This window comes from Dipteris shenzhenensis, chromosome 17, assembly GCF_047967505.1.
Source record: "Dipteris shenzhenensis isolate YYH24624 ecotype China chromosome 17, Dip_SZ_1.0, whole genome shotgun sequence".
Classification (NCBI taxonomy): Eukaryota; Viridiplantae; Streptophyta; class Polypodiopsida; order Gleicheniales; family Dipteridaceae; genus Dipteris; species Dipteris shenzhenensis.
The window spans coordinates 34,250,840-34,272,883 of NC_141612.1; the positions used below are offsets into that span (position 1 = coordinate 34,250,840).

At 46.4% G+C, this 22,044-nt stretch overlaps 1 protein-coding gene across 2 annotated transcripts; it reads left to right on the forward strand.

The window, feature by feature from the left end:
- The first annotated feature begins 886 nt into the window (after positions 1 to 886).
- RBCX2 (Chaperonin-like RbcX protein) lies at positions 887 to 21,781 on the forward strand. 2 transcript variants are annotated; one of them, XM_087388355.1, is made up of 5 exons: positions 887 to 1,359; positions 2,103 to 2,194; positions 2,384 to 2,441; positions 2,527 to 2,592; positions 21,003 to 21,781. In XM_087388355.1, exons 1-5 carry the CDS (start codon positions 1,108 to 1,110, stop codon positions 21,120 to 21,122), a joined length of 588 nt encoding a protein of 195 aa, XP_087244481.1. In that variant the 5' UTR covers positions 887 to 1,107; the 3' UTR covers positions 21,123 to 21,781. The 2 variants fall into 2 exon arrangements, with proteins under 2 accessions (XP_087244481.1, XP_087244482.1); XM_087388356.1 differs by lacking the exon at positions 887 to 1,359 and adding an exon at positions 1,366 to 1,865.
- Positions 21,782 to 22,044: the final 263 nt, after the last annotated feature.

Below are 22,044 nucleotides of genomic sequence, written 5' to 3' on the forward strand. Positions count from 1 at the left end.
ATGCCTTTATGAGACAAATGATCGGCGGGGCAAAGATAATGAGCTTTTGCCTCTAGGCCATATGCATGACCATGTCACCATCACATTCATGCTAACACATGTTGAGCGTGGTGGGGGGTGAGAGATTTGTTAGCGTATTCAAGACCACATTAACATGGAAAGCTAAAACGAGTGCTAAACCATGACCATGTGACACGGGTGCGGTGATGGGATGGAGAAAGGGTTCATGAATCCGCCCCACTCCGCACACACATGAGTCATGGAGAAAGGGTAAGGAATAACCTTGACTAGCTCTATCCCATGCTTATATAAGCCATCTCCTAACCATCAATAATCACAATGACCCCTGTGATGTCGCCCCTTGCCCTGGCCCTTGCGCACCCCCTCCCTTGCTGAACGATTGGATCGAAGGTCTTTAATTTCTAGAAAATGGTAGGCGCTTCAATCATGCTCACGTGTCTCAAACAGTGCCATTTGCCGGTCACATCATAATAAAAGCTTCATGAATTGCTTATGTGTCCAAGATTTCTAAAGTCTCCCATCACATCACTCTCAAAAGTGTTGTGAGTGTCCTCATCCGAGCGACTTTTGGCGGGTGGTAGAGCCTGAAGCTCTGTCGCTCGCCACTTTGAAGCGAGCGTAAAAGGCCTCCCCATGGCTACATCCGCCCACCCTTCCCCAAAAAAAAAGCGCGCATGCACACACGCACTCCCCCCAAAAAGAAGAAGAAGGGTGAGTGTCAATACACACACGCACTCCCCCCAAAAAAGAAGAAGAAGGGTGAGTGTTGTCAATACACGTGATTAAGGGAGAGTTTCCAAAGATGCAGGTGAGGTTCTGATTGGCTGAGATTCAAGATTCGTGGGAGGATTCCGTCTCTCTCTCTCCTTCACCCAAAAAAAAAAAAAAAACACAAAACCAAAACAACTAAAGAAGAGCAGACAGACACACAAAAAATGAAGAGAAGAAGAAGATGATAAGCAAGAGTAAAATCTAGTTGGGCTTCATCTTCCGATGACATTCTTGGAAGCCACAACCTCCTGCTTTTAACTGTCTCTGTTATCCATCCTTTGCTTCTGTTGTTGCCCTTTGCCTTTCTTGCCCGCCATGGCTATGGTGGCCACCTCCCCCTCCCCCTCCTCCCTCTTTAGCTTCCCCTTCCCCCCCTCCCGTCGTCCCTCCCCCCTCCGCCTCTCCTCCTGGCACGATTGGCGCTCCAGCTCTCGCCTCCTCTCCCGCCTCGTTGAATCCTACTGTAACATCTCCCACCCCCCCCCCCCCCGCCACCTCGCCAGCCCCCTCGTCGTCAGAAGTGAGCTCGCTGGCCAATACGAGGACAATTTTGCAGATGTCGATAAGGTGGGTAGCTTTGTTTGTGGACATGAGTACATGGGTATGTTTCTTCGTATGTGGGCGATGGCCCCTGCTCGCATTTGTGCTGGTCAGACCAATTCAGGTGTGTTGTTTCGATCCCACGCTCGAATCTGACGCTTTCTCTCGGATATTGACCGCCGTGCTTGGCTAAAGTTTGACCTCTGATTTAGAAAAATGCGGTCATCTTGCCTCTTTGAGTTCCTTTATCCAGGGGCGAGGTTTCCTCTTCCAGGTTTCTTTATGTTTTCCTGGGTACGATGGGCAGTTATTTGTTTGCGGCTGTTGTTATGGTGCTTTACATCAGCTTGTTGTTTCTTTGAAGCTTCTAGCATTGCGTTTTCTGCATTGACTACTGGTTTCTTCCTTGATGGACTACTTAAAATGGGCTCATGGTATCCCTCTGATCTAACTTACTTTCAATTAGCCATTTGCTTGAAAGATAAAAAGGGCTTTTATTCTCTACAATGCTGCTGGTGGAAGTAAAGCGTAAGGTTTGTAACATTCATTGTACTGAAAAGCACAAACTTTGCACCGTACAAGTGGTCACAACAAATTTTGCATTTGACGTCTTATGTAAGTTGCTTAGAATTTGCGTTGAAGGCTATCTGCACAGGTTATGCAGTGTTTTCAGCACAAGAATGCAAGAGTATGTGTAATGTGGCCTTTAGTTTTGGTTGATGTGCTCGCTCGTCATCTTTTATATGAGCATCCTCTCTTTATTGTTGCAGCATCTTCTTGATTATTTTACGTACAAAGCAGTCCGAACAGTTCTTGTGCAGCTGTATGAGATGAACCCAGCACAGTATACCTGGTTCTATAAGTAAGTAAATTCAAATAGATGCTAATGAGGTCACTGTTCATTTTCACGTATTTCGAAATGTGAGCTTTGCTTGATGCTATTTTTGTTTTGTTTTGCCTGTGTGATATTTATTTGACATTCCAATTCGCTTCGTAATATGCCTTTTGGTTTTCATCACATCATGATTACAGTTTTTGCTTTTTACTGCAGTTTTGTCGTTGAAAACAAGCCTCAAGATAGCAAGGCTTTCCTCAGCACCCTTGTGAAGGTAAGCTCCCCCTGCACTGTGGATGATTTAAGAGATGCTCGGTTAAGTTTACTTATGGAAAACTGCTATTCTTGGTCTGTAACAGGAGAGGCAAGAATTGTGTGAAAGGGTAATGGTGACTCGGCTACATTTGTATAATAAGTGGATCAAGGTACTTCTACATCCTTTATAACCCCTCGCCTTTTTGTATGATGCCCCTGGCAAGCAATGCATTGTAAACCTGAATTTAAGGCATCGAAAATCTCCCCTTTAGATTTTAAATGCAAGCTATGTGAGCAAACGATGAACAAGCACTTTCTCCTTCTCTGTCAAATAGCGGATTTTCTTTATTGTGTTTAACTTAACCAGAAATGATATAAAGTTCACAGCAGACGAAGATCATTTTTATGAAGATTTTGAGGTATTCCCCTTAAATAGACTAAAAAGCTAAAGGTGTTTTGAGTCTTGTACCATATATGTCTTGAACTAAATGCCTCTAATGATTGGTACAATTTTGTTTGGTAGCTCTACTTGTGAATATTTATCCGCTTGCAGTTCCTTTTGATGTGCATGTGTATCTTCTTACTATATGTGATGTCCTCGATTTTTAGAAAGCCCATTACCCAGGTGAGATGTGCCGAGTAAAGGTGTTCCACACCAATACAGGGGGAGAGTCCACTTCGGAAGCTTTCGATGCTTTCAAGAGGAAGAATGACAGCTCATCACAGTCCGCACATCTCAGCAAAATGGGGTTGCAGAGAGAAGGGACCATGTGATAATAGAGACGGGGCTAACTATGCTGAGGGGGAAGAACGGTTCATGCAACTGCACACATCTTGAACAAGATCAAGACCAAGGCATTCGAGGATAAGAACCCACACGAAGCCTACTATGGTAAAAATTTCCCATTTGAAAGTTCTCAGTTCTAAGGCCTTTGTTCATATGCATGAAGATGAGAGGAAGAAGGTAGATTCCAGGAACAAGAATTGCATATTTGTTAGGTATAGCAAGGAGTCAACAGCATATCGACTCTTTGACCCCAAAAAGAAAGTAGATCCTCATAAGCTGAGAAGTTGTCTTTGAGGAAAGAGTGTTGGAGTGAATTCCTAATCTAGTGCATGCAATAAAAGAAATCTCAGATACTTAACACAGCAATGAGAGAAAGAGTCACCATCATGTAGTCTATTAAGAAGATAGTTGAAAGAAACAACATAACCAAGCCTCCATCAGACTGTTTAGATAGCATAATCATCATTAGACTGTTAGAAAACATAATCGTCACCAATTTGTCTGGTTCAGCAACACACAGTCCCGTGTATTCATTTGTCACCATATGTGCTGCAGCTCTGTTCTTCTCAACGCCATTTATTTCTTGAAACAATAGTCTTCCTTATGGCCCCTGGCTTCCCATAGTACTGGCACTTGAACTGCTCCTGGTTTTCCTCTTGATGAATTTATTCTTACCAGTAGAAACCTTACCAATATAAGCACGTTCATAGCCTTCGTAAGGTGAAGTTGATTGATGACGCCCCTCGTCCAGTGTTAAATTGGCTTTGTGTTGGAAAAGTCACCGCCCCATGTGTAAGCCCCCATATGAGGAGAGCATGGGGGAGGTAGACTTAGGGTTAGGGCTACCACATGGGCAGCATGTTGGCTGCCATGTGGGTGGCAAACTCACAGGGAAAACCAAGAAGAGGGGGCTGCCACATGGGCTGCACACCTCAACTGTACTCCTCAGGTGATTAATCACGTGAAGCACATGACCGTGGCCAAAAGTATATGGGAGCATTTGGCGTCAATGTATAACCACGAAATGATTTGGCAGATTTCATCCTGATAGGTGTTGCCCGACAAGATGCCCTTGCTAAAGACCTTGGCAACCTGGAGGAGCAGGAGGCTGAGCACCTGTCTTAGCTCGGGACTGTGTCAATGCAAGGGTAAGATCATTTATATTTCTTATCTGTACTCCTCAGGCGATTAATCATGTGAAGCACATGACCGTGGCCAAAAGTATATGGGAGCATTTGGCATCCATGTATAACCACACCTCTCCCATGAAGAGGGTCTCACTGGAGGTCGAGATGAGGTTGCTGAATCCCAAGAAGTCTTCATCGATGTGGGACCACATCAACAAGTTACAAGAACTTTAGCAAGAGATCCTCCAAGCGGGGAAGCAGATTTCATCAGAGGACATTGCCATAACTCTTCTATCCCAGTTATCCTCTCATTACGGGGCCTTCTATTCATCCTTGATCACCAGTGGTAGGGTGAATAAGTTGACTTGGGAGGAATTGGTCTCCATGGTGCTTGACCAGGATGAGCGCTTCGTCGATCGTACCTATGACAGTCAGCATGAGGCTTTGACAGCTGATCAAAAAGGTAGAAAGCAGTTGGAAGCTGAGGAACGAAAAGCTCTCGAGGCACCCCGTACGTGTAACCGATGTGGCCAGAAAGGTCATTATTGGCATCGGTGTCCCCGACGGAACGCAGAGGGGTCCAGTAACCAGGTGGCCAATGGTGTGATTGCTGCGACCACGTATACTCCAGCCTTTTAGTAAGCACTTGGCAGGCGCTGCCAGTAGGCTTTCTAGATCTAGAGAGAGGATTGCTTGCTTGTTTGTGGCAACAGGACCTGTCGATCAGGTGCATGGAGCAGGGAGTCATGTATCGAGGCAGGCTTTCAGGTAAGACCTTGAGCCATGAGGAGTTGTACCCGCTGACTCAGGTTGCAGTATGTTACCAGTTTGTATTTCTGTTTGGGTGTTATGACCTGGCAGATCCAGAGGGTCCTAGTATTCTGCTGCAGCTATTGTCTGATATTGCTGGAGATCCGGATGGGTCAGTAGATTGCCAGTGCGGGAACCTAGACACAGATGATTGATCCTTGTGAGCTGTTATATGCCCGTTGCCATTAGAGCGTTGAAGTTCATCGACCTGATGACAGTGTACCAGTTTGGACTTGAGAGGGAGCTTCAGAGGGGGCTATCTAGCTCTGCGATACAGGTGATCATGCGGGGAAGTAGAACTTGCACCGGACGCTGTATCAGATGGATTATTGTTCCAAGATCCTTTGTTGGAGTCATGTACCAGTACCAGCAGTTGGATTGTTGTACCAGTTGACCCAATGTACCATTACCAGACCAGAGGAGTGTACCTAGCACCTGTGGATTGGGAGCAACAGTTCTAGGTTTCCAGTGATCGTGCTGAGGCGGTTCGAGCCACGAGGGGGCTTCTTCGACAGTACCTGTGGCGGTTTTTAGCGGTGGAGCATCACACAATGGATTCCTCCACTTGTTCCAGTGGCACACCTAGCTCCCTGGCGTCTCTGTTCCATCCAGGAGCTGAGAGGGGTGTTAGAGGTCAACATCTCCTGATGTCACCTAGAGAGAGAGGGCCTTGATTGTGGGTGTGTGAAATCTTCAATCTATGCAAACTTCATTCTTCATTCACTGCAAAGACTCTCTCTCTCAGTCTTAAACTGATGTTATGAAGGGCAGTTCTATTAGTTTTATAGTCCTACTATGTATCGGTGTGATATAATAATCGAGCTGAGATGCCATGTGCACTCCTCGACTCTCTGGCTTATCCAGATGTTGTAAGTCTTTTTGACATTTTGTACTTTGTCCCATAGACCTGTGAGGTCTCTTGCGGACGTTTATATGGCTTTCTTTCTTTCTTTCTTTCTCTCTCTCTCTCTCTCTCACACACACACACACACACACACACAGCACTAGGGCCTAGGACAAAATGTCGGGCTGGACCCCATCGAAGGTCTTTATTCATAAAGAGAGAATCTGAGTACAAAGTTTAGCGTAGAGCTATTTCTACAAAAATCAAAATGTGAATGAATTTACAAAGAGCTCAAGGCTCATTCATTCGGCAACATGCCACTTGTCAATTCAACTAACTAAAATCTAGTTACATGGCACAAAGGGCAAAGATCTGGTCTTCGTAGCCCTTGGTCACATAGACACCTTCTGGCTGCGTGTAGAGCTCCATAGCACTTGGGTTTTCAATCCCGCTTGGTACGTGCAGTCATTAACTGAAGCACACAACCATGGTACCTGTTAATGGTTAGCGCTTTGCATGCAAATAATAATCTGTGGACTAATCCTAGTCACTGTGGGCTTCCCCACCTAGCAAACATGTGCACATAACATAAAACCAATTCTTTGCTTGACCGAGGTCAACCCTCTTGGTCATAATTAAGGGCTTGACCATCAGTCAAAGCACCTCAATTATGGCCAAGTCTCTCCAACCGAGGTTGGCGCATCTTGGTTAACCGAAGTTAACCCTTTTGGCGTAAGCCAAGTCTCTCCAACCGAGGTTGGCGCATCTTGGTTAACCGAAGTTAACCCTTTTGGCGTAAGCCAAGTCTTGTTGGCCAAAGTCAACACTCTCTGATCGAAGTGAGCGCTTTGGTTCTTTGGTTAACTGCGGTTAACCATCTTGGTTGAAACCAAGTCTTCCTAACCGAGGTTAGGCTTACTTAACCAAGGTTAAGTATCTTTGACCGAAGTCAATACTTTGACCAAATAAATATAACTCTTTGAACATAATTAAAAAAATGAAGAACTCATTAATTATGATCCATAAATGGTCAATTAGAACTTTGACTTTGGAGTATTTACTGCTTGGTGACATCCCCTCGGCTTCTATTCAATTGACCTCAACTGAAAAGCTTCCTTGTAAATATCCAAAAGTTGTGGATGATCAGACATGTCTTCATCCATTTTTACCTGGCATCCAATGCCGAGTATTTTTGAATTTTACAAGGTACCTGTAAAATTCCTTGCCCTGAGGGCCTTTGCGTACAATATGATATACAATCTGTTCTGGCTGAAGGACCTCCTCCAACTCATCCAATTCTGATGGATCCTCTGTTTACTAGCTCTGTAGGCTCTGGTCCTTGAAATTTCTTTAGAAGACTCACATGAAAGGCATTGTGAATCCTCCAATGCTTCGACAGTGCCAACTTGTATGCAACCTCATTAATCTCTTTTGTAACCCTGAAAGGGCCATAGTATCTGGGAGATAACTTTGCATACACCTTTTGTTTCCCCTTTAGCTTGCGGAGCCTAGCTTTTTCGAACTTCAAAAGCACCCAATCCCCTTCCTTGAGATCTAACTATCTCCAATGCTTATCTGCAACTCTCTTATGCTTTTCTTGAGACCTTTCAATTGCTTCCGGAATTGGCTGAAAGATGTCTAGAGGTCTCTGGCAAACTGATCAGCTGCAAATATTTCATCTTTGGTCCTCAGGATAGGTGACTGAAACACCTTCCCATAGATGACCTCAAAGGGAGCTTTCCCTGTGGAGCTGTGAACTGTATTATTGTAAGCAAACTCCACCAATGGTAGCTACTTTTCCTAGTCTGAACTTTGGTCAGCCACATAGCATTTCAGCAAATCCAACACTGTAGAATTTGCTACCTCACTTTGACCATCTGTCTGGGGATGGAAAGAAGAAGAAAATTTCAGATTCGTCCCCATATTATCAAATAAAGCGCTCTATAGAATAGACTGGTCATTCTGGGATCTCAGTCACTGACAATGGACTTGAGCATACCATGATGCTTAAAGATCTATGCCATCCATATGATCTGCCTTTATAGTTTTGCGAACTAGGATGAAATGAGCTTCCCTTGGACAGCAAGTCTTGCACCTGGGCCATAATTTCTTCTCGCTGAGCTGCACTAACTCTGTATGGGGGCCTATTGATGGAAAAAGAGAGAGTAGGAGAGTCAAAGTGCTGAACGTGAGTTGCAATAGATAAGACTCTTTCAGGCAGAGAGAGTGACTCCAGCTTGCCTTGTGGCCCGTGAGTTAGTTTGGGACCATGTTCCGACAGATGTGCAGAGACTAGAGGAGCCTTTCACGGATGAAACCCAGAAGTGTCGTGGCGAAGATGGTTTGACTCCAGCCTTCATTCGTAACTTCTGGGAGATCATTGCCAGCCCTTTCCGCTCGACATGCCAGGAGATTTTCGACACGGGTTCCCTTCCTCAGTCCCTGGGTAGGGGGTGGATTTGTTTGATTTCGAAAGGGGGAGATAGGTTAGACATCCGGGAGTGGAGACTGATCACCATGCTAGACACCGCATACAAGACCCTTGCTAAGGTCTTGAGTTTGCGGTTGCGGCCTCATCTCATCGACACCATCCATGATACGCAGCATCCTGGACAACATTTTTAACGTTCTGGGAGGCAATGGATTGGGCCAACAATCTCTTGGAGTTTGAGAAGGCTTATGACTGGGTGGAGTGGTCTTTGCTGAAGGGAACTATGTAGAGGTTGAGTTTCTCATATAGATGGATTAAAGGAGTCTCTGCGCTCTATGCAGGGAGCTCTAGTCAGATGCTTATAGGTGGACACATGGGCGAGGCCCTCTCTCTCTTGCACTCGGTCCGACAGGGCTGTCCCCTAGCTCCCTTTCTCTTCCTTTTGGTGGCGGAGGCATTGGGCTACTAATAAGATTGCAGGTAGCGGGCCTCATAGGGTCGAGGCTCCCAATCAGATAGGAGGAGTTGTTGAATTCCAAGTTTGCAGATGACATAGCCTTGTATGTAGAGGGCACCATAATGAGCTTGGAGAGAGTCCAGGGAGCCCCGGCTATTTATTATGAGGCCTTCGGTGCACAGATCAACTAGACAAAATCCATCGGCTTCTTCACGGCCTATGAGGAGACAAAGGAGATTCGTGAGTGGGGGAGTGCCTTTGGCTTCCACTGGATCCCGCGGGGCCACACAACGAGATACCTCGGGTGCCAGGTGGGTATTGATATTTCAACAGAGCAGCAGATCGCCCTAGTTCTTGAGAGTGTTCGGTGTAAGCTTCTCTACTGGAGCTCGGCCAAACTCTCCCTAGTCGGCCATGCCTTATTAGCAAACCAAGTTCTTCTTGCCACGGCCTGGTACATTGCCTCCAGCTGGTGCTTTCATAGAGGGTGCATTGGACAGCTCCGACGCTTGGTTCGGAATTTCCTTTGGGCAGGTTCGAACGGCACGAGGAACACCAGAGCCTGGGTTGCTTGGCAAACAGTGATTATGCCGCACGCATTGGGAGGCTTGGGTATCATTGATCCGGAGATGCAAAGCAGAGCCCTCTTAGGCAAGTTGGTGGTGCACGGCCTCACCTCTGATAGAGAGCTTTGGTAGCTCCTCTTACAGCGAGGGCTTCTCAGGAACACCCCACACATTGGGGGACAGTGGCAGCATTAACACAGATGGATCTTCTCAGAGGCCCCCCTTATGGGGAAGGGTTCCCCCATGATGAGGAGCATCCATAGGTTATGGTAGAGATTAGCAGCAGGTCTCATCCATGCTCAGCCCCGTTCCAAAGAGGAGTTCGAGCGTCAGCCTCTCATTTGGCACCGAGAGATCAAGGATCAGGATGGACATATGCTAGGACATCGGACTCATATTGGATGGGCACCGTGGGACAGTGGCCCGGCCTGCTCCTCTGGCAGATGGAGTAGATTACCGATGGAGGCAAGGCGAGGCTTGGAGCCATAGCGCATATGCGAGGGGCAGGTGTAAGAAATCCTAGATTTACTATATTTAGAAATGTGCTAAGGAACAGAAAGGAGACTGAAATAGCAGAGAACAAGGAATAATTGTATTGCTTGAATGTCTGTAGTGTAGATGTTGTGTGTCATCCATACAATTGGGCCTCTCTTATATAGAGAGTGAAGAGTCACACATGAAAAGGTGTGTACTCCAAAGGGTATGTGCATGAAGAGGTGTGTACCCCTTGTGAAGGGTGTGACCCTTGATGAGAGGGTACATAACAATAGGAATGTCTCTTCAATAGGATGTCTCTTGTGAAGGGTTGTGCCTCATAGGAAGTGTCCCGTCGAAAGGGCATACCCTTCCACAAGTGTCCATTCATCAAACCATCCATAAGTCTAGAAATAGAGAAAGGAATACGTCACAGATCGTGACATCCCCTCCCACTCAAAATAAGACCCTGGTGGAGATAATGAGCTGATGTAGAAAATATCACTGTAAATTCTGAAAATACTGCTGTAAAATGTCAGGGTACTGCTGTAAGTCTTCATCAGATTGCCAAGTAGCGTCGGAGTCATCCAGATCTCGAGCGTTCATGACTGGCTGAATAAAGATATACTTTAAAGAGTGATGGTCTGTCTTGACCACAGAGTCGGCTCCCATGAGATAATGTTTCCAAGAGCGATAAGCATGTACAACAGCAAGAAACTCCTTATCATAAACCGGGTATCGGGTTTGGATATCAGAATGTTTATGGCTGTCAAAAGCAATAACTCTGCCTTCTTGCATCAAGACTGCGCCTGTAGCGATGTCGGAAGCGTCGGTCATGACCTCAAATGGAAGGTTTGGGTCAGCAATAGCCATAACTGGTGTGGTAGTGAGTGCTTGCTTGAGTTGTTGGAAACTATACTCTGTTTCGGGAAGCCACTGAAAAACTGCTGTGCTTTTCAATAATTCGGACATAGGAGCTGCAATTTCGGAAAACTGATAGACCTTTGTATGGTAGAAGTTTGCCAATCCGAGAAAAGAGCGGACATCATGAACATTCTTAGGAGTAGGCCAGTTTCTGATTACCTCGATCTTCTTGGGATCCACAGAGATGCCTTGAGCTGAAATAACATGTCCCAAATACTCGAGTTGGGTTTTGAAGAACTCACTCTTCTCAATGTTGATGTAGAGAGAATTTGCGCGGAGAACTTCAAAAACTTGGTGAAGATGTTGTTTGTGCTCATGTAGGGATCTACTGAAAACGAGGATGTCATCGAGGTAAACGATGACGAACTTATCGAGGAAAGGCCTGAAGATGTCGTTCATTAGTGTCATGAATGTGGCCGGGGCATTGTTTAACCCAAAGGGCATGACCAAACATTCATAGTGTCCATACTTTGTTCGAAAAGCTGTCTTGTACTCATCGCCTTCTCGTATGCGAATTTGATGATAACCTGAACGAAGATCAATCTTTGAGAATTGTGTTGCGTGTAGAAGTTGATCGAAGAGGTCATCGATGCGAGGCAATGGATACTTGTTTTTTATAGTGAGCTTGTTGAGGGCTCAGTAGTCGATGCAGGGGCGCATTGACTTATTCTTTTTTTCCACAAGTAGTACAGGAGATCCGAAGGGGCTGCGATTGGGCCGAATGTGACCTTTGTCGAGTAGTTCGGTGACCTGTCTTTGGATTTCTTCATTTTGAGTGTAAGAAACCCGATAAGGAGGTTTCGACGGTGGATTACTGCCGGGAATAAGTTCGATTGGGTGATCCACTGGTCGTCGAGGTGGTAACTGCTTTGGCAATTCCTGTGGAAAAATATCCAGGTAAGGCTGGAAAAAAGGTTGGTTGAGGTATTCAGGAGGGTCCTTAGTTGGTGTCTCCTCGACTGCCGTAACCAACAGAAGTGAAGTCTTTACTTGACATTTACGAACCCACTTCTTTACTTACAGGGCAGAGGCAACTGGGGTTGAAGGAGAGTCCCTAGAACCAGTTAGCTCAATAAGTTTTCCCTGGTGGACAAACTGGATAGTATGGCTGCGAAAACTGATTGATGGATCATATTCGTAGAGCCACTGTTGTCCAAGTATGACATCGTACCGAGAAAGAGGCATGATGTCGAAGTTCAACTTGTCCATATAATGTTGGATGCGAAAAGACAAGTTTTTGATCCTGGTGTTGCACAAGAAAGTAGTTCCATTTGCGAGTTCAATCTGATAGTCCATGAGACTAGGACTGGTGGTCAACCGAAGTTTGTCGACCATCGAACTAGCTATGAAATTATGAGAGCAGCCATTGTCGATGAGGATAGTGACCGTTGTTCCACGAATCGATCCTTGAACACAAAGTACTTGAGTGGCCAGGGAAGGTTCGGGGTTGCTAGCAAGGCTCGGGTGGATGGTATTCGCCATTCGAACAGCTTTGCCTTTCTTGTCTTGTGCTGGGGTAGCATCTTCTGTCTGGGAAGTGCTAGGTTCCATATTGGAATTTTGCTTTGGTCACTTGGGACAATCGAACCATCTATGGTCGCCTGTACAGATGGTACAAAGTCCTTTTGTGCTGGAGTTGTTCTTATTGTCAGTGGCCGCACCTTTATGTTGGGGATGTCGGTAATGACTTTGTGAAGAAGAAGAGGCGCGATCCTTGGAGGAGTGCTTCTGTTGGAATCCAGCATATGATTTCTGAGTCTTCCGGGGATCTTGAGACTGTCGCTGACCTTGATTACCGGAGTTTTTTCGAAACCTGGTGTTATCTTGAGGGCGAGCACCTTTGGCCATAGTAGAGTTCTGTGTGCGATTAGCACTCTACTTCCCTGTGTTTTGGAAATCTGTAATGCGCTCTGCGTAAGCAATAGCGCCAACTGTGGTGGTGATGTTTGCTTTAAGGACATCAATGCGTAACGAGGGATTTAGGCCTGAGATGAAAGCATGAAGGCGATCATCCTCAGTTAAACCATCAATCTCTAGCACCAATGTGGTGAACTGAGAGATGTAGGAAGACAGGGAGTCCTTTTGCTCCAACTGTCGGAGTTTTGAACGTGCTTGGAAGTCCGCATTGGCAGGTATGAACTGCTTACGGAGCACGTGTTCAAAACGTTCCCATGTTAACACACTTTTGCCATCCTTTAAGCATCTTTGCCACCATAGAAAAGCTGTATCCTTGAGGAGGGAGGCTGCCAAGGCGATCTTTTTGCCTTCAGTGAGGTCAACAGTATCAAAATACATGCGCATTTTTGCGAGCCATTGGTCAACTGTTCGGCGATTGCGTTGACCAGTGTAGGCTTCCGGAAGTTTGATGTCAAGTCTTTTAGTTTTGGAAGCTTGAAGTAAACGGTAGAGGGCACGTAGTTCAGTGTTTTCTACCTCTGGTGGGAATGAATCCGCATAGTCGTCTGGTTGCGTCACGTCATCCTCTGTATGTGTGGTACTAAGAAGCTGGGAAATTTGAAGTTGCAATAGTGATTCGCCTTGTATGTTGACTTCAGGGGGTCTTTTTTGGACTTGAGTCTTTGATCTCTGGAGAGGCTTCACGCGAGCGTTGCGACATATCGACATATCGGAGATCCCTGTGAGAAAAGCGCGAACTTGCGCTCTAGTTTGTACCATTCCTGGAAGAAGATTCGGGCTGCTCCCTGAGGTTGCTCATGTTGGAGGGGGCAGGCGAGGCAAGATGGAACCACCCGTGGAAGTCTGGTAAAGGAGGTCCTGTCTGAGGTAACACTGGTGATGCCGAAAATGGTGTTACTGCTCGTGAGAGGACAGGAGTAGGTTGCAGAGTCCACGGATCTGAGAAGGGATAAGGATCTGCTATTGGAAGTGGAGGATATCCAGGAGAAGGGGTGCCTTCAGAGTGTAAATACTATCTTGGAGAAGGTACAACCTGTAGAGGAGGATATCTGGGAGCTGAAGGAGGTGGAGAGTACCCTGGAGATGCCGAAGGTGAGGGGTAAAATTCTCTCCAAAAATGGACAGCAAACTCTTGAGGAATATCGGGTTCTGGGTATCTTCGTGTCTCGTGGAACACAACCTGCACTGTGCTGAGGAAGTAATGTAACTGAGGTGCCTCACGCAGAAGATATAGGATGTGGTCCAAATCACTAGGAGGGCACGTGACACAGAAGACCCACGATGCGAAAACTCCGAAATGGGCTGGTTGTGCAATCTGAACACGATATTGTGTGGTAGATGATGCTTGAGGTGTCCTTGAAATGCCGGGTGAATTACGAGGGGTTTCCATGCTTTAAGGGAGATTCTTTCATTTGCTGTAATTTGATAATGACAAGAGAATCCTTAAAAGCAGAATGGAAAGACTCCACCTGGCAAGGAGAGCAGGCTGTCAATGGCGCAACAGGCTGCAGGTACCCGATTCTGGATCGCAATAGAGGCTGGCACACCAGGCTGCTGCTGTCATGGCGAAATTCTGTTTGCAGGCTGTTGTTCGACCGACGGGCTGGCTGGTGCTGTGCTCACGTTGCAGGCTGGAAAGGGGCAGGGCTGCAAAACCAGCGGGGCTGCAAAGGCAAGGAACCTAGCAGCGAAAAAGGCAAAGGCTGGCAGCAGAAGTGGCACGGCTGGCAGCGTGATGGCACGTGAAGGCGGCAGCAGGATGCGTGGGCTGGCAGCGAGATGGCGAGGCCAGGCAGGGCAGCGAAAAAGCTAGGGGCTGCGCAGGTAGGCTGAGCGAAATGGCGAGGCTAGGGGCTGCGCAGGGAGGCTGCAATATGGCGAGGCTAGGGGCTGCGAACCTGCGTGGAGATCCGTACGGTACAGATCCGTACGGAACGGGGCTGAGGCGGGCTGCTGCTGCGTGGAGATCCGTACGGAATGTCAAAGAGGTTCGCCTCTTTTCGTTGGGGGCTGCCTAAGGTTGGGTAGTTGCCCAAAAATTAATTGGGGGGTTTAATTAACCCTAGGGTAGCTAGGGTAAACCTAAGGGTAGGGGCTGGGTTTTTTTCCCCATTTTAACCCCTCTAGGTACCCTTTTATAGGTGCTTGGTGCCTAAAAGGTGTGCCTATTCGAAGGGGTGTGACCCTTGGAATAGGTGCACCTTTTCATGAAGGGGTGTGTCCCTGTTTTTAAAAGGGGTGTCCCTACATGAATAGGTGTGTCCTTTTTGTCCACGATGGGGTGTGTCCCTTGAGTGAGGAGTCGAGACTCTTCATCAAAAGGTGTGTCCGATGGTGGAAAAGGTGTGTCCCTTGGTTTTTGGACAGCCCAAGCACCTGAAAAGACACGATTTTTGTCGTGTCCATTCACATCAACTCGTGATGTGTGGGAGATGGAGAGGCCATAGATGACTTTAGGTAGGGTTGGCGCTAAAAAATTTTACGCTCATCCTCTCCATCTCTTCCATGCACAATGTGCACGGATGTCCTTCTAGCGGAAAAGATGTATCAGATCGGCGCTAGAAGGTGGGGGGCATTTCCTATAGGCAGGAGCGAATTTTGCTCTGATACCACTGTAAGAAATCCTAGATTTACTATATTTAGAAATGTGCTAAGGAACAGAAAGGAGACTGAAATAGCAGAGAACAAGGAATAATTGTATTGCTTGAATGTCTGTAGTGTAGATGTTGTGTGTCATCCATACAATTGGGCCTCTCTTATATAGAGAGTGAAGAGTCACACATGAAAAGGTGTGTACTCCAAAGGGTATGTGCATGAAGAGGTGTGTACCCCTTGTGAAGGGTGTGACCCTTGATGAGAGGGTACATAACAATAGGAATGTCTCTTCAATAGGATGTCTCTTGTGAAGGGTTGTGCCTCATAGGAAGTGTCTCGTCGAAAGCGCATACCCTTCCACAAGTGTCCATTCATCAAACCATCCATAAGTCTAGAAATAGAGAAAGGAATACGTCACAGATCGTGACAGCAGGGCAGCAGATGAGGTAGCCATCCCTGAGTCTTGGTGGGAGGGACTCGGCTTGTGGATGGACATCGGTTGGTTGGATAAGTTTTCTCAGATTGGGTCCCTTTGAGGAGGAGGGTTCAGCGAGGCAGCAAGCAGCCTGGTTTCTTCCGTGTAGGTCCTGGAGGCTTACTTCAGGCACTCACTGAGAGAGACCAAGAGATGGACAGGAGTCTGGATGGGATTCACTGGCAGATGATCAAAGTTGTGGGCCGAGTGATGCATGTAAGATTCTCCAACCGAAGGCAGCTCGGGCAATCGTCCCAAAGAGTTGAGAGCCTCCTCTAAGCTCAACATCCCCCAGCCCTTGTTCTCGAGCTGTAGACGGGGAACGAGTGGCACATTGATTCTCCCAGCATCCCAGAGCAGGATGCCCCCACATGGCGCCTCTAGCTTTGGGAAGGTAGGCCCCTGAGGGAGGCACATTGGGATCCGGGAGAGTGGTTTTGGCCTTCCAGGATCGGCCTTACCGAGTAGGTGGATGAGGTGCCCTTCTTTCCCTATACCACTCGGTTTCTTCCGATGGACTCTTCGACATGGAGACCTTCGAGGGAGAGGCATTGGATGTCCCAGAGAGTGCCTTAAGAGGTCCGCCGTTTCAAGTTTTGGATGCGCCTATGGTCCAATTTGCGGCCGAGGAAGATCTCCTATTTTTTCTTGCTGTTGCCCACGGAGGCTTTCCCATAGGCCTGTGGTTGGAGTAGATGCGGGTGAAGAGGCAGTGTCACTGTTGCTCTGCTGGTGTTTTGGAGACGATCCCTCACTATCTTTGGAGTTTTCGTAGCGCAGAGAGGATCTAGATGGGAGCCCTCAGGATTATGACACGCATGCCATCAGAGGGACTACACCTGGGAGATGGTGGCCTGGTTGACTGAGGGGGGAGGTCACGCATTCCAAATTGATGAGGTCTCTCTAGCTTACCGGATACAGGGTCAGAGCATTTAGAGGATAGAGCTCCATGAGGCAGTCCCTCTTGATAGCCGGGATTCTCATTTCCCTCTAGAGGATAGCGTGTGGGAGGTAGTAGCCAGTATCACAGCATGCAACATTTGGGTTGCTCACTATAGTTTGGTGATGGGTGAGCATCCGGTTCCACCCTCGGCTACCTTGGTCGCCATCTGGCAAGATATCATCTACACCTTGCGCTCCACCTGGGAGCGTGGGACCTTGGACTCTAGGGCGACTGTCGTGAGGCGCGCACGTTTCTGCAAGGCTTGGCCTGCAGGAGTTTTCTACATGAGGGATTCGTTGGTTGTATAGTCCTCCCACTTGGCTATTAGCCCCTATACCAGATATTCCCTAGGCAGTGAGCTGGGTTTCTCTGGAACAGGCTGGTTTTCTTCTTTCAGCCTTTATTGATGTTTTTCCATACAGCACCTTTGGGGCTGCTGTTTTGTATGAAGTTTTTCAAGCATTAATAAAAGGTTCCTTTCTTTGCCAAAAAAAAAAGTTATCCAGATCCATAGATGAGGATATCCTCCCGGATGCATGTTTTGAGCCCATCTGGATTGTGAAGCACATGGAGCAACGTTTTTTGGCTTCTGGCCGATCTTTAGACACCATCCCAGGGGACATCTCTCTGGGCTCTTGGAGGGTTTGGCTTTATGGGGTGTCCGATAAAAGGCTTTGAAAGTCTCTCAAGAATAGAAAAATCACTCTTTTCTTTTGGAGAAAATTCATGGAGGGATTGCAACAAATCAGTAGAGGTCTAGATTTGGAACACTATCTACTTGCTAAGTTGAGTATATTCGCTCCCTGCCACCACAGACGTGGCTGGTAATCTTAGATGCCACCACCTCTAATCACTCATTACCATGCAAGGTAGCACTGTCGCCTTGAATTAATCAAAATTTGGGCCATCCACCGCGGTGGCTCTCACCTTGATAGTTCCTTGTAGTCGGGCTACAAACTTAAGCCTCCGCTATTCCATTCCCTTCACTGTTTCATCTTCTATCCCTCTCAACCGTTTCTTTCTCCCTTGCACTCGGACTGCAAACTTAAGCCCCCACTATTCCATTTCCTTCACTGTTTCACTTCTATCCCTCTCGACCCTTTGTATCTCCCTTGCACTCTTCCTGCAACTTCTATACCCTCTCGTAATGGATCCCCCTGGACACACCGAGCTCCAAAACATGTCTGCACAGTTTGAAAGCTCCTCACATGATCTTTCCTCCCCTCCTACACAGTCGAGGAGCTCCTCACACAATCTCCCTTTCTTCCTTCATTACATAGGGATCAATGGCTTGGCTTTCTCTAGATGGGACTTTTACAATATGCATAGCTCCTCTTGGCTTTTTCAGTTCGATGTCATTTGGTTGAGCTATGGTCTTTGGATGGTATTTCCCTCTCTCCCTATAGACCTGCACATGCCTTGATTGACACATGTTGGCAGATCATAGCGAGCATGTTAGCTTAGCATATATGGAGATTTCGATGCAAAGAGGCACTTCATGGAGAGGCACTTGATGGTTCTCAAGCTCACCCCTCTCACACCTTGGTAAGTTTTTTCCCCCCCAAAAAAAGGAGACTTCTATCAATGCTTGAAAAACACCATACAAATCAGCTTCCAAAAGGAGCTAAGGATGGCAAGTCCAAATAGAAAAACTGGTTGTGAGAAGAGCACCAGCTGTTCTAGAGATCCTAGCTCACTGCCTAGGGGGTCTCGAGAACAAGGGCTAACAACCAGAGGGGCGGTCTTTACATCAGCGGATATCCCCCACGGAAAGGGTGTAAAAGACTCTTGCAGGCCAGGCCTTGCAGAAATGCTCTCGCCTTTCGGCAGTCGCTCTCGACCCTGGAGTACCGCGCTCCCAGATCATGGTGACTAGGGTAGCCGTCGGAAGGACCTGCTAGCCGCTCACCTTGGCAAGTATGCAGGGGTCTTCCAAGGGTGCCTCTACTAGGAAGAGTTATCTTCCTCAAGGAGTGGAGAGGCATCCCTTCTTTTTGGATTTCACTACAGGTTATGAGGTGTCACTTTCAGCCTTAGCCCTTAACCTTTGCCAAGGTTTTTCATGAGAGGGTTTGACCCTCTTTGGTTTTTCTTTTGCTGTGCATGATGTGTGATTGCCTTGAGCACTTGCTCTCGGGGCCTTGAACCATGGGCAAAACCAACAGCTGTAAGTTAGCATAGGTATGTGAAGTTACGACCTTGGTGAGCACGACAAGTTGGTGATATGTTAGATTAGTAAAAGGACCGTAAGGGGCAAGTACTATTAAGTAATGGTTAGCCACATCCCAAGGTTGGTCAAGTTTATCCATTGGGCTAAGTGGTGAACACTTAAGGTTTCTATGGCCTTCTCTATAGTAAGAGAAGGGGAAACTTGAAAGGGTACTCCAGAGCATTCATGGTTGGGAGGTGAATAGTTGGGCACCTTTACATAGGTCCACAAAAAATTATGATAATGCACATCCAGCGTTACTCAATTAGTGGGAGATAGCCACCATCTTCGATGGAGATGAGAATAAAGCAAGGCATTTTGGGCTGGAGCACAATGAATTTGGTGACATCTCAAAGGTTCCATGGTTACAATGAGGTGAATGTACTTCTACCAGTGATGGACTTCAGACAGGTGTTGGCTTGCTATGATGGCTAGCAAAATCGGGACCAAGTCCTAGTAGAGGCTACACAGCTAGCCATGGCCCCACTAGAATTAATGGACTCTAATGGGGGTGGGGAGGTAAACAAAAGGTTAGTATTCCCAATTTTCTTTGACAAAGGAGTTGGTTAGTAAACAAAAGGCGGGAGTTGCTTTGACAAAGGACACATTCTTTGTTCCGATCTCAGAAAAGGGAGGGTGAAGATCCTCTAGAGTGAGACATAGGGGAGGCTTCATTGAGGAGGCATTAGGCGCCTATTGCCCAATGGCTGTGAAGGTTGGTGATGAGGTCTTCAATAGACTGGATTGCCAACATTACAGAATGGGTGATGAGGAGACCATTGGCAGTAAATATGACCCTGGAGATGTATGTGGTAGACGCAATTAAGTGTCTGAAGGTTGGTGATGAGGTCTTCAATAGACCGGATTGCCAACATTACAGGATGGGTGATGAGGAGGCCATTGGCAGTAAATATGACCCTGGAGATGTATGTGGTAGATGCAATTAAGTGTCTTAATATCAAAGACGGAGAAGCCATATCAAATGGAGGATGTTATTGACCTTGCAAGATCGATGATTTTTTCTTAAGAGCAGTTCATTGGGAGCTTGGATCTTGATGCACTTTGAGTCCCTAGATGGATTTCTCAAGGTGGAGATCTATGTGGAGCAGCCATAGGGATCTCTCTACACAAGATCTTTGGTGCGAGTGTGGAGACTATGCCAGATGATGGATGAGTGGAAACATGCCCTCTTACAAGCTATTCCTAGCTTTTGAGGGTTAGGTTGATGGTCACTTGTCAATTCCAAAATACAAGATTGGATGATGTTGTAGACATGTTCATGAGTGCTCTTCTTAAAGGGATCAGCTGGGGTACCTCATATGATGAGTGGGTATTGGCACATTGTGTCATTGAGGGAAGTGTTATAAATACATGTGAACGGCCGTTGAGGCTTGGTGCATGGGAATCCTTGTTAATGTTTGATTGGGGACCAATGCATGAGACATGTGGGCATTGCATGCAACTCTTTTGTAGAGAGCAGTGTCCACCACATATGAGCTTCCAATTGGGCAACCTCTGGTCCTTCAAAGGACTGGTTGGGCTCCTACATGAGCAGCATTCGAGCTTCCATGTGGAAAGCTCACTAACCTGGCATGTGGGCAGCACATTAGGTTGCCACTTGGCAGCTCTGGAGGCCAGCCACAAGAGCTGGAAGGCCTAAGGCATTTGGTATTGATAGGGCAGGTTTTTACCTGCTGAAATGCCCGCGTAGGGGCTAATAGAGACAACAGAATAATCAACTTTGCCTAGACGATACTCTAGGATCTCAGTTGGAGCTTATGTTTGGGCGCTAACAAAGCTATGTTAATTTGTTTTCCCTTATTTGGGACACTTTCCTGAGTTCCTTGTATTTAATGGCCCTTTTGGGTTTAAATTCCTTAATTGGACTTGTTTCTTAATTTTGTCTCACATTTTTCATTAGGAGAACCACTATTATTAGCATTATATATGGTAGAAAATTATATCTTACTGTCACAATGGTATCCATGGTTCATTATATTGGAGTTGTTTGTGCCTTGCAGAAGCATGACCATGCAAAGATGTACCAAGCCATTTCTGATCAGAACTTGGAGCTTTTGCGAGAACGTTTAGTTCAAACTGTAAAATGGCCATCGGATGCTGATGAGAAGAATGATACTTAGTCATTGGCAGGCATATAGTGTGCTTGGGGAGAGACTCTGTCTCACTATTGACTTTTATTAAGGATCAAGAGTTGAGCCAAGGTGACAGAAAATGGTGAGTGAATTGTGGAGCAGTGCTCATTGGCTCTCAATACTACTCGTTTCGCCGAATCAGCAACATGAGTCGAAGATGAAAGGGTATTGTTGGCATGGGTCTGTTTTAGTTTTGTAAGAACTGTACCTCACGTTTTTTTGAGAATCAACTTGAAATTCTAGTTTGATCCTGATTCCTGTTGGTGATTTACACATATCAAAAGAATAACCAATGCTTCTCAGCATCATCTGCACTTTCCTCACGTCGTTCTCCGCCAGATTTCTGTGGAAACTCACCAGAGAAGAAAGTTCTCAAACCTCAGAAGGGGCTTGACGTCCTAGAGGATGTCATGTTGCAGTGGGTCTAACTTTGAGCAAGCAAGAAGCAACTGACTTAAATATGTTTACTAGTACCTTTAAAGTAAGTAGCATTCTCATGAAAACATTTACTCTTGTAGCCTGAATTCTAGTGCACCTGCTCCCTGGAAACTCTATTGGCAAGTACTGTACAGTCGATTCTAAACATGTGTATCTACTTCTACATTTATGTAATAATATCACAGCTAAACTATAGTTTTGTGCTATCTGTGAGTAGTGTAAAAGTTGGAAGGAATTGAGTTGCATGTTAGCAGCTGGCCACTATTTGTTGAGGTATATCTTTGATAGGTTTTGTATATGTGATCAGATGCTGATAATTTGTCTATGAATTGTTGGCATCGACAGTTTAGGCCCTTGTTGATGGACAGTAAAAACTCTTACTCTCTCTCTCTCTCTCTCTCTCTCTCTCTCTCTCTGCTCATTACCTTTCTTACCCAAGTCTTTTCATAAAAAATTTCGAATTGAAAGAGTG